The 12,441-nt window shown below is 51.2% G+C and overlaps 1 protein-coding gene across 1 annotated transcript in view; it reads right to left on the reverse strand.

Annotated features, from left to right (window-relative positions):
• Nucleotides 1-5,543: 5,543 nt before the first annotated feature.
• Nucleotides 5,544-12,441, reverse strand: part of Gnai2 (G protein subunit alpha i2) — a 21,491-nt gene continuing 14,593 nt past the window's right edge. The window contains exons 2-9 of the mRNA XM_008853143.3: nt 11,571-11,613; nt 11,188-11,329; nt 10,842-11,002; nt 8,316-8,444; nt 7,825-7,954; nt 7,584-7,737; nt 7,066-7,280; nt 5,544-6,527 (exon numbers count right to left, since the gene is read on the reverse strand). Of these exons, the coding sequence (XP_008851365.1) occupies nt 7,090-7,280; nt 7,584-7,737; nt 7,825-7,954; nt 8,316-8,444; nt 10,842-11,002; nt 11,188-11,329; nt 11,571-11,613 (950 nt within the window). The 3' untranslated portion in view covers nt 5,544-6,527; nt 7,066-7,089. The remainder of the gene's footprint in view (nt 6,528-7,065; nt 7,281-7,583; nt 7,738-7,824; nt 7,955-8,315; nt 8,445-10,841; nt 11,003-11,187; nt 11,330-11,570; nt 11,614-12,441) is intronic.

Raw genomic sequence — 12,441 nt, forward strand, 5'->3', positions numbered from 1 at the left:
GATACAGAAAGTCTCGTTGGAATTGCTGACAGGGATTGGGGGGTATTCTATATACTCTAGCCGGGGGAATGGGGGTGGGGTGGGGTGAAGATACTGGGGAGAACCCTCCAGAGCCTGCCTAGGGACCAAGTCCTTCTCCTTTGTAGTGCAGGAAGAGACAGGACTGAGTCCAGATACTGCAGCTCATCAGTTGAGTGTCCTAGGTGAAGACATAACATTACAAACTATTTTCCTCATTCCTCTGCCATTGTAGCCACTGGACCACACAGGCTGGGTGCACAGTAGAGACACTGCAGATGTGTGCTGTTGTCAGTGCAGGTCTAGGCATCCTGTGAGGGTCTCAAGGGAAACATTTCACTGTAGTGATCTCCATCCCAACCTCATGCTCGGCTCCTCTCCTGCCCATCTTTTGTGTTCCTTACCCTGTACAACTACTCCCCCATCATCAGATAACTATGCCCAGGGCTCCATCTGAGTCTCCCTCCCTCCCCTGGAGATTCATCAGAATTCTCAAAAGTCCCCAGTCCACCCTTAGTAGCACCCAAGCCCATCTTTCCTGGGAACCCTATCAGAGGTCCTTCTATCTTGTTGAAGATAGGACAAGACCCTACTTGCCTCCTGGCCCCCAGGATGGATCCCTGGGGTCATCCTCACAGTACAGGTACTATATCCTGATTTGGCTTGTAGGAGCTTGTTAAAGACTGCAGCTCCTATCCTGGAGTCCACAGCAATCTCCCTAGCTCAGCCCTGCCATCCTACCAGTGTTCCAGTTGCCTAACTGGGCTGTGCTCTCTACCCTTTAGAGTCACCTGCTGGACTCATCTTCACAATTCACTATCTACCTCAGCTATCATTCTTCCTCTGTGGGAAGATCCCTGTAGTACTAGGTTCAAAACAGCAAGGGCCATCATCACTAGGGACCCCAGGACTCTAGGGATGCCCAGCACAGGGAGACAGGAGAGAGCATGCCTGGGCCTGCTGGGTCTCTATGGGGCACAGGGACCGATGGATGGAAAAGGTTCCTCTCAGGTCCTTCTTTCATTTGTTCCAAGCCTCCTAAAACTAACTCCCCTCAACCCAACAAGACAAGAAAGCAGAAGTGGGAGAAGATGCCCAACTATGATTTTTCTCCTAACCAAGCTTACAGGACTGTATCTCTAGAAAAAGTGAAAAATTTAAAACAGAAGGGTGTGGGGAGGAAGGAGGGCTATGGTCTTGACCTCTACCCCCCTTGGGCCCTGGTACCCACTACTGTGTGACTAAGGCTGAGTGCCTAACAGGCATGCATACACTTGCTGTCATACAGCTGCACATATGCCCCACCTGGCTAGAGGCCATCATCACCCTGGGCATATGATGGGGGTTTGCCTTCTACTCTGATTCCAATGGAATTAGAGAGATGCAAATACACAGGGCAGTAAAGAGGGTCCTAGGATCTCCTTTAGACATAGGGGTTGGGGTCAATGTTTGGGGATGGGATCAAACCCAGAACTCAGTCAAGAGACATTGTAGTCTTGTCTTCAGTCTTTTCTAACTCCCAAAGCCACTGGGATCTGGCTGGCCATGCCACTGGCCAAGAAGCTAAAGTCAGGGCTGGTATGCCTAGGCTAGCTTGGTAATCCTGGTTTTGGCGTATGTGTGGAACAATTTTGAGGGATCTCAAAAGCTATTTGTCTGAGTTAGGCATGTTGGCACACACCTTTAATCCCAGCACTAGGGAGGCAGAGGCAGAGGCCAGCAGATTGCTGTGAGATCAAGGCCAGCCTGTTCCAGGCCAGTTGGGGCTATAGGGAGACCCTGTCTCAAAAAGACACACTGACAAAAAGTTATGGATATGGGGGCTGTCTAGATGGCTTATGAGGTAAAGGTACTTGCTGGTAAGCCTAACACCCTGAATTCAATCCCAGGAACCTACATGATGGAAAGAGAGAACCAACTCCCACGTCCTCTGACCTCCATATGTAAAATGTGGCATGTGAAGTGCATGCACGCACACACACACATACACACACACAGGATATACATAAATTGAGTGAATAAAAAAGTCATGGGTACTCCTTGGAACATGGTGAGGTGTTCCTTCAGGCCTTGGCAGCTCCTGCAGTCTCAAAGTTCTAGCTGTAATACCTGGGAGGGTCTTTTTACCATTCTGCACCTGACTGTGCCTCTGCCTGCCTGCTGGGCCTAGGGAGCTGAGGAGAGGCTTCCTGCTTGCTTTCTTCCCACAGTCTCCAATACTTTCTATTCTTTAGGCTTCTGACTCTTAAGGCTTGTTCTTCTCTCTCTTTGCAGCTGTTCCCCTGCCTTACAAATAGGTTAAAAATACCAAGGCTACCACCAACCACATCAGTAACTTGAGCAACTATTTCAAGTCAGCCAGGCTCTCTCTTGGAGGCGGATCAGCCTTGTGGCAGTCCCTATGGGTTGGGGACAGCCCGTCCTTCACTGAAAACAGAAGCTTGGGTCCCTCCTTGGGTCTCACATCTTGCTAAGAGTCTTGGGCCTCAGCTGCAGCTGCCCATGGGTGTGGACATTGAGAGCTCAACAGACAGCACTCAGTTTCTCACTTTCCATACTCAGCTGGCTCTCAAAGGGATGAGGACCTGTTGAGGACAAGCCAGGAACTGCTCCAAGCAGGGGGGAAGGGGGATACCAACCTCATAGGGTGCCTCTAGTTAGGGTGCAAGACACCTGGGCCATTCTTTTTGCCTGCCCCCCACTCACCCATGGCTGGGAATTTCCCACCATGCAAAGAAAGACTGAATTGAGAAGCCGCCCCTGCCAGTCCTAGGACAATGGCGCCTTATGCCTTCGAAATCAGAACTGGAGTAGAAGGGCCAAGGGCAGGTGGGGGCCTAGCTGTCTGTACCCAGGAAAGCCCTGCTTGCCAGGACCCTACTCAGACCCAGTGTCAAGTGAGATCCAAGGGGATGCAGGCTAGAGCCCTGGGTGGCTCACCCAGGCAGGGAGGTATCGGGTGCATCGGGCAGACAATGCCAACCCCTCAATGGCCCTCTGTGCAAGGTTCCCCTAGGGAAGGAACCATCTCCGGCGCTCGCTTCCTGCTGGGCGGGTATGGTGGCACTGGAGCAGCTCCAGCCCGCCCGCACACTTAGGGCTCCTTGGAGTTCAGGCCTGAGCCTCTGAAGGAAAACAGGGATCTTGGGATGGTGCAGGATCTTGTTCTCGTCGGTAGTACTCCATGGCGGGGGTAGCCGGAATGGCCTGAGGAAGTGGGGCGGGGATGAAGCCTAGGGAAGCAAGGACTCCTTCCGATCCTCGGCCACAGCCTTTCATCTGTTGCCAGCGTCAGAAGCCCAACAGGTGCGTGGAGGCGACAGCCCAGGTTCCGGGCTCAATCCCTCCCTTCCCCGCCTTCGTGGCGCCGACCCCAGCCCTCCCCAGGACCCGTCCGCTTTGTCAGACCGCGGGCGCGGAGCCGCCGCCGCCACACAAAGCTGCTTTTGTGTCCCGCAGCCTCCACGGGACCCGGTGACGTCAGCCTCGGCGACCAGCCCCGCAGCTCGGAGCATGGGCTACGGCGCCCCCTGGCGGCCGGAGGCGATGGCCTGAGCCCCGCCCAGTTGGGGTTGGTCTTTCGCCTAGCCCTCCGAGGTAGCCGGCTCAGCCCGCGGCTGCCCCTGCTGTTCACCGAAAAAAAATCCAGGCGCTTCCCATGGCATTCTACCAGCGCCCGTTCCACTGGCACCCAGCACTTTCCTTAGCTTCAGGCTTTCCACATTTGGCCCTCCATGAAGCTAATGACAAACCTCCATGGACACTGCCCACTTCGCCTGTCCAGCCAGCCTGTTTCTACCCTTTCAATTTGTAGGGAATGATGGTATTCTGGTTCTTATTTTGACTAAAAACCATTCTTATTAGCATGCATTAATTATTCATAATGAGTTTCATTGTGACATTTCATATGTATAGAATGCATTTTATCATATTAACCCCATAACCCTCTCTTGTCCCTCTCTCGCTGACCCCCTTCCTCTTCCCAACAAGTCCCTCCTTTTAATTTTTTATTTACTTTTTGCATTTTTTTATGTGTTTAAGTAGTTGCCTGAAGGTATACAAGTGCATTCGTGCTGTGTAATGCCTGAGGAGGGCAGAAGAGGGCATTTTGGAGCCCCTAAAACGGAGTTATGGACAGTTGTTAGTCACCCTGTGAATACTGGGAACTGAACCCAAGTTCTCTGCTAGAGCAGCCAGTGCTTGTAACTGCTGAGCCATTTCCTGTTTTTTTTAATTATTATTATTTTTGAGACAGGGTTTTTCCCTGTAGCCCCAGCTGGCCTAGAACTATGTTGACCAGGCTGGCCTCAATCTCAGAGATCCACCTGCCTCTGCCCCCAAGTGCTGTGATTAAAGGCATGAGCCATCATACCCAGTTTTTAAAAATATTTTATTATTTTTATTTTATGTGTATGAGTGTTATGCCTGCATGTCAGTAAGTGCACCTGTGTTATGCAATGCCGGAGGACAGAAGCAGCTGTCAGATGCCCTGGAACTGGAGTTACATACAGACAGTTGTTAGCTGCCATGTGGGTGCTGGGAATTGAACCCGGGTCTTCTGCAAGAAGTGTGCTTATTAGCATATATTAATTATTCATAGTGAGTTTGAATCCATAGTGGCTCATAACCGCTGAGCCATCTCTCCAGCCCCTCTTCTTCTAAAATGACCCAATGAGATCATCAGGGTTACTTACAGGAGTACAAGTACCTTACCAATGGCTACACCACAAAAGAAAATGCCTTTCCCTCCCCTATCAGGTGTCTATAAATCCTTGTGGAAGGGTAGAGCCTGGTGAGCCTCTCCTCCTGCGTCCATGACAGGATGTTGACCCGTCTTGTTCAGGTCTTCTACAAGTAATCACAGCTGCTGTAACATGCAATCACCATGTCATATCTAGAAGACAGTGTTCCACAACATTCCTCCCCTTTGAGCTCTTATATTTTTCCACCCCCTCTTTTACAATGTTCCCTGAGCCTTGTAGGTGATGTTTTTTTGACAAGGTCTCAGTATGTAGCCCAGGCTAGTCTAGAACATTTGGTGATCTTGCCTCAGCCTCCTGAGTGCTGGGATTACAGACATGTGCCATCATTCCTAGCTTCTTCTGAGCCTGTTTGGTCAAGCCAGGGGAGGCAAGTCACCTATCTGTGTGACTTCAGTCCTTTCTAGTATCTCTGGGCCTTTAAGTCTGATAAGTCAAAAGTCACCATCTCCTATACTAAAGGCTAGATGGCTACCCTTGCTACTTCAAACTTCCAAGAACCCTCTAGGAGAGCTCTGAAAGTCTGCATAGGGGCTCTGCAGGCTTGAAGCTGCTCCAGAACCACAGCTGCAAAGCAGGGAAGGGAAGGAGACAACACAGGCCCCAATATGTCAGCTGGTCAATCCAGATGGGCAAACTAAAGCTCAAAGCATCAACCTGGAAAGCTGAGTGCCCAGGGCTTTATCGAGTGATTGAAGCAACAACCACCCTCTTCTCAGCACAGCTCAGCGCACCCCCCCCCAACAAAGAATACCCAGTTCCTGATATTTTCTTTCTACATTTTATTATTTCAAACCATGTGAACAATTCCATAAAACATGTGAAAAAAGCAAGGAAGTGTTCAACGCTGGAGGACCCGGGCCTGGGGCGAGGGCATGAGGGGTCTGGCCCCTCAGCAGGCAGCGGCGGTTCCTAGATTAGCGCTAAGGAGCTACATTTAGGTTAATGGAGCCTGGGCCCAGGGCCTCAGGGCAGGGCCCTCAGTGAAGTTGGCAGTTATCTGGAACAGCCCTTGGAACCCAATTCCGTGGAGGGCAGGGCAGGGGGCCGCCCAAAGAGGGATGGGTGTAAACACGCAGACACACTCAAGGCACGGAATCACTGGAAAGGGGAATCGGGTGGGTGCTGGTCAGGATCTGACAGTTTTAAATAGGTTTTCTCTAAAAAGTTTTCTAGGTTTGCAGTTTTTTTTTCTTTACTTTCTTCTTCTTCTTCTTCATCATCATCATCATCATCATCATCTTTAAAAAGCAGGTGGACTGTGGTCTTCAGGAATGGTGATGTCTCTCACATTTCTTGTGCTTTTTCCTTTGGGGCCTCCGAGCGGCAAGGGGAAGGGTAGGCAGGAGGCTCCCTGTAAACATTTGGACTTGGGCTGGGTAGTCAGGGCTGGTGTTAGACAAAGCCAGGGGTCCAGGCTGGAGAAATGGGTACCCCTCCAGACACAGGCCTTGGGAGACTCTGCATGTGCCCCCACCCCTAGAACAAGACAACAGTCAGAAAACCAGAACAGATGCCCAGGAAAGGGGGTACCATGGCCACTCCTGGCACCTCAGACAAGGGCAGGCTTCAAACTGAGAGAGGCCTGTGGCAACCCCTCCCCCAAGTCTGGAGCTGAGGGAAGGGGCAGGGGAAGCTGAGAACAGAGAGAGGAAAGAGGGGAGAAGCAGCTGGGGGGACAGGCAGGGAGCGTGGTCTTCTTGCCCCTATCTTCCTCAGGGGTAGTAGGGGGCAGAGTCAGCGGTGGCCCTGGAGGTAGGGGATAGATACATACAGCATTGGTCACATGTGCCTCTTCATTTTGCCTCTCTAGACAATGACCTTTTTTCCCTCTTACTTGTTACCAGGCACACAGCCTTGCCCAGGAGTCAGCTTCTGTTGCTGGGTTACAAGGGTGTGCATATCTGACACTGGTGGTCATTGCACTTATACCAGGGCCAGTGAGGCTGGCCTGGGCCTAGGCCTAGAATCCTCAGGTCTAAGGTACAGATGGCTAAGAACAAGTACAAAGCTGGTAGCTAGGTCTCCTCATACAAGTAGGCTAGGCCAATGACATGGTGGTGAGGAGGCAATTTCCTCTAAGGAATATTGATTGGATAGCCTTCTATTCTGTCCAGGGCAAAGTCAGGTTTTTCTGTCTCCCTCTGTTCTCTGGTCCCTGACTGTCCCACTTTCTTTTCCTCCAGGATGACAACTCCCAGAGGATGAACCCTCAGTTCCCACCCCATGCCTCTCTGAGCTCAAGGCCCTCACTTTGTTTCTCTGCCTTGCCTTCCTTCTGACTCACCATCCTGCCAGGCCCCGCTGCCCCTCAGAAGAGGCCACAGTCCTTCAGGTTGTTCTTGATGATGACGTCGGTGACAGCATCAAACACAAACTGCACGTTCTTGGTATCGGTGGCACACGTGAAGTGCGTGTATATCTCCTTGGTGTCTTTGCGTTTATTCAGGTCCTCAAATTTGCTCTGGATGTAGCTGGCTGCCTCGTCATACTTGTTCGCCCCTGAGGGAGACAAATGGCAAAGACTTATGCTATCTGTGAATATCACAAGGAAGTGGGTTCCTTCCTGCATGTACAGCAGGGTTCTGCACATTACAGACAAGTGTTTAACATCTGCACATGTTCAGGGGTAGATGCCTATGTGTCTAGACACAGTATATATGCCCGAGTGAGGTACCAGCCTGGCATGCATCCTGTGGTCTTCCTCTGTCCAGAGGGGGGCACCCACCAGGCCATCAGGTCTCCAATGGTTCCTCTTGGGATGGACACCACCCCTTCCCAGAGTTAGTCTCTGTAGAGCCCCACCTGTGTACTCAGGGAAGCAGATGGTCAGCGGGCTCTGGGTGATTTTCTCCTCAAACAGGTCCTTCTTATTGAGGAAGAGGATGATGGATGTGTCTGTGAACCACTTATTGTTGCAGATGCTGTCAAACAGCTTCATGCTCTCATGCATGCGATTCTAAGGCAAGGACATAAAGTTGGTATTAGCTACCCATCGACCTCTGCCGGCTCTGTCCCCACCACCAACATCCTCTTGGTTTCTTACCATCTCCTCATCCTCAGCCAGCACCAAGTCATAGGCGCTTAAGGCTACACAGAAAATGATAGCTGTGACACCCTCGAAGCAATGGATCCACTTCTTCCGCTCAGACCGCTGACCACCCACATCAAACATCCTGTGGATATTGGGTCAACTTAGCTCCAAGGAATAGAGCCCCAGGGGAAGCATCCTTCCATTTCACAGGCTGGCAGTCTAAGGACAGAAACCTGGCCAAAGCAGGACAGCTGCCATCATGGAATCATCCACTCACTCACCTCGTCTCTGGTTCTAGGCCTGGTCAGGAGAACAGGCTGCAGCCACATGGGGCAGGGTCAGCAGAGGCAGCTGGCAGGTGATCACTGATAAACTGGGTGGCGAGGACATGTTTTCCCAAAACATAGCGCTGAGGACCCTCAGAGGGACTGGGGAATTATCCCCAATGGCTATCCCAATGGCTAGCAAGTGTTGCCCTTCACCATGCCCATACACCCACTCACTTGAAATGTAATTCCTTGAAGGTGAAATGTGTTTCCACGATGCCCGTGGTTTTCACACGGGTCCGCAGCACATCCTGCTGCGTGGGGATGTAGTCACTCTGTGCAATGCGCTCCAGGTCATTCAGGTAACTGCAGGTAGGGGGTGGAGGGTCAGGCAGGCCACAAGGGGCATCCTTACCTGGACCTCAGGCAATGTCCTGCTTCTTTCTTTCCTACCCTTTTCCTTTCCCTATTCTCTCCTTCCCTTCAGGCCAGACTGATCTATAGTCCAGTCCAATCTCAAACCCACAATCCTTCCATCTCAGCCTCCTGAGTGCTGCTATTATAGGTGTGCACTACCATGCCTGCCATCCTTGCTCCTATAACACTTGTCTGTTTTACAATCATTACTGAAATGAAGAAACTTAGACTCAACTTCATTTCTCCCACTTGGAACAGGACAAGGGGGAGGTATGGTCCTGTGGCCCTAGCAGCCAGGGTCTGAGCTTGGCCTGAATCCAATAATATTAGGGTGTTGAAGCTATAGGTAAGAAGTGGGAAGGGACAAATTAGTCCTTCAGGGAGAGATTCAAGATGTTAATTAAGGTACCTGATACAGAATAATTGGTGTGGTCCCTTGATAAGGGACTGGACATGTTGGGACCTGCCAGGCCCAATGGGTCTTCTACCCAGCACCCAATGAAATTTGAGCTGGGAGGGGGCACAAATACTTGCTTGGCAGAGGTCCCAAGGGCTCCTCATTACATGTTCCTTTAATTACTATCACTGCTTCTCCTACAGGGCCCACCACCCTATCTGCCTCAATATCCTTGCTGTGTTTTGGGGCTGGGTCCAGGCCTTAAAGTGGCTGCCCTCTATTGGTGTTTTGTTCCTGGGGCAGGGCTGCTGGGGCCAGCAGCTGGGCCAAACCAGGCCAAAGGGAAATGATCTCAGAGAAGCAGGGACAGAACAGAAAAACAGGAAGGGCCATGGGGGACCATGACGCACGTGCTGTGACCTGCACACCATGCCCTGCCTCCTACTGACAAAGCCCCTAGCCTAGAGGCCCTGTGGTGGGTTCCATACCACTCTCTCCATCTCAACAGGTGGGTTCACCCTAGGGACCTTCTATCCTATTGCAATTTAGAGGGCTGTTGTGAAGGTTAGTGTATCCCATTCCCTATGATGCTCCATCCTACACCCCATCCCTGAATGATCTTATCAAGGCAAAAATCACTCTCGAAGAGCAGGGCTGTGGTTACTGTTGGAACTTGAACGCCTAAAACAGTGCTGAGTATACAGTAGGTGCTTAGTATCTAGAGAATAAAGAAACAGGATGACAGAGAAGCAGAAGTAGCCTGGAGATAGCTCTACCCCACTCTCCTTTAGTATTGGAGAAACTGAAATGGTAACAGTTGACAGGGTTCACTCCTCTCTGCCCCTTATAACCCGCAAGCTCAGCTAGTGGCTAAGCCTGTGATCTCAGGGCGGGTAGTGCTGAAGCCTTGAAGGCCTCTACAGATTTGGCTATGATCCCAAGACTCCTTGGGAGGAGAGGAATAGGGATGACACAAGAGTATTCAGACCATGCAAGGAGGACAGGAGAAGCCTGTTCACATAACTGAGATAGGACTTGGGAATCCTGGACAGGCAAGATCCCTTCCTACTTATCCTCATGAGGTCCAGCCCTGTTGGGTGGGGTCTGAACAGGATGGGCAGTCGGAGCCAGAACCAGAGGGCCTGGCTGGACCAGAAGGAAGGAGAGCCCAGCTAGCACCTATCTACTAACACTGTCTAGAACCTATAGATGTTTCCTGTTCTTCCTGTGCCCCCTAGGGCCCTTAGCATCCTGCCTCAGTCCTGACACATGGCAGGACTGCAAAGGAGTTCAGAACTGTATACTGGGGCCAAAGAATCCCAGCCTGTTAGGCCTCTGGGATTTCTAGGACACTGTGATTCTCCAGTTGAGTCCTGGGCTTGGCCTAGGGCCAGAAAAGGTCAGAAGCAAGGTCTAGGCTCCAGACTGTGCACATATCTATCACCTTGAAGACAGCCTCTTCCTCTTTTGTAGGCCTCTGAGCAGTTTGCCTGAATTCCTGTGTCCTCACTCACAACTCTGGAGTTTGCATGTGCCATGTCCCTGCCTGGAACCCCTTCCCACTCTTCCTCTGCCTAGCTCTTGTTCAGAGCTTAGCTGAGGTAGTCCCTTCTCTGGCTTTCCCCCAATCATACTGACAGCCTCAGCTGTCATTGCTTGAGGACCTGTTCCACTCATAACTGTGTTCCTGAAGCCTTGCACAGAGCCTGGCACAGAGCAGGTGGCAGCAAATGCTCTTTACAATGATTGTGTACAAGGACAGATAAGGCTCAAGTAGCCTGAAAGCCATCATAGCTATCACTCCTTCTGGTCTTTCAATACCAATCTGCCCCAGCCCACCCATGCCACTCAACACCAAAGCCTCACACTGTCCAAATCATCAGCTTCAACCACAGGCGATCAGTACTTTGGATCCCCCACCATGCCCTGTTCCCCCTTGCAGTACTTACTAGGCAGCCGAGTCATTGAGCTGGTACTCCCGAGAGCGGCCAAAACAGGCTTGCACACCATGGTCAGCCCAGAGCCTCCGGATGACACCAGACAGGTCTTCGGGGAGCATACCTTGCTCCTCAGCAGCGCAAGACAGTGCAAACAGCTGTCTGGCATCATCCTGGACACAGTAGTGGAGGGCAGTCAGCCAGGAAAAAGAACATATCCCTCTCCCACACTACCAGAGACAGAGAATCCTTTGGAATGGGGCCCAAGTTAGAGTACTCTCAGGTTCCAAAGGACAAGACTTGCCCTGAAGGCTTTTGGGAGACAAGTGGAACTGAGGGAGAGAGGGTGTACACATACCGCACGTTGGGGGTCTGCAAAGTCAATCTGCAGGTTGCCCATGGCCTTGACAATGGCCATGATAGACTGGATGGTGTTGCTATAGACAACTGCTCGATACTGCCGACATTCCTCCTCTGAGTAGCCAGCCTCATGGATGATCCTGATAAGCAGAGGCCAAGAGTTAGGGTCCACAGAGCATAGGAAGTCATGTGGCTCCCTGAAGCTGCTAGGGGTTACAGGAATCTGCTTTAAAGATGGGGAAACTAACCCTGCCCATGGAGTCATGTGAATATACAAGTAGCTACAAGGAAGTCTGGAATTAGAGAACACCAGACAGGAGGCAATACAGGCTCCAAGAAGAAGAGAATCAATGTCTGGAGACAGCTTTGCTCAGCACTTACTTCATCTGCTTGACGATGGTGCTCTTCCCCGACTCCCCAGCACCTGGAACAGAGGGTACAGGTGGTTAGTGGCAGGCTGAGTAGGCTCTAAAGGCAGGTAAGTTTCTTCACTGTGATTAGCTTTGGAGGTACATCTTACCCTCCACACATCAGTAGCAGAGTGAGACAGGTGTTGGCCCTAGTAGTCAGTTGAGCTACCAGAAATATGGCTGGTAGGGCCACAGAGGCCAGGGAAACCTACAGCAGCCTCCCCGCAGGGTCTTGCCTACTTAAGCTCTACTGCCCACTGTGGCTCTGCCACCTCTGCCCTGGATGAGTTCAAGGGTTTTGGCCAGAGACTTAAGCACTTATTCTCTGTTCTCACATACACAGGCTTGCTACCCTGTGCACTGGGGACTCAAGAACATGGCATCCCAGGGAGAGCTGGCTGGAAGGTGCCATACTGCAGGAGGCAGTAACCCCTCTTCTTCCTATATCCAGAGATTTAACTACTAAAGAATCTACATGAGGGGCTAGAGAGATGGCTCAGCGGTTAAGAGCACTGACTGCTCTTGCAGAGGACCCAGGTTCAATTCCCAGCACCCACATGGCGGCTACAAACTGTTCTTCTACAAACTGTCCTTAACTCCAGTTCCAGGGGAATCTGAAGCCCTCTTCTGACCTCTGCGGCATTGCATGACATGGGTACACTCACATACATGCACACAATACACTCATACACACAAAACAAAAATAATAAAAATATTTTTTTCTTTTTCTTTTTTTTGTCTTTTGAGTCAGGGTCTCTTTGTATCCCCAGCTGGCCTGGAACTCACTATGTAGACCAGGCTGACCTTGATGTCATAGAGATCTGCCTGCCTCTGCCTCCCGA

The sequence above is a fragment of the Nannospalax galili genome, unplaced genomic scaffold (genome assembly GCF_000622305.1).
Source record: "Nannospalax galili isolate Female #2095 unplaced genomic scaffold, S.galili_v1.0 scaffold786, whole genome shotgun sequence".
In the NCBI taxonomy this organism is placed as follows: Eukaryota; Metazoa; Chordata; class Mammalia; order Rodentia; family Spalacidae; genus Nannospalax; species Nannospalax galili.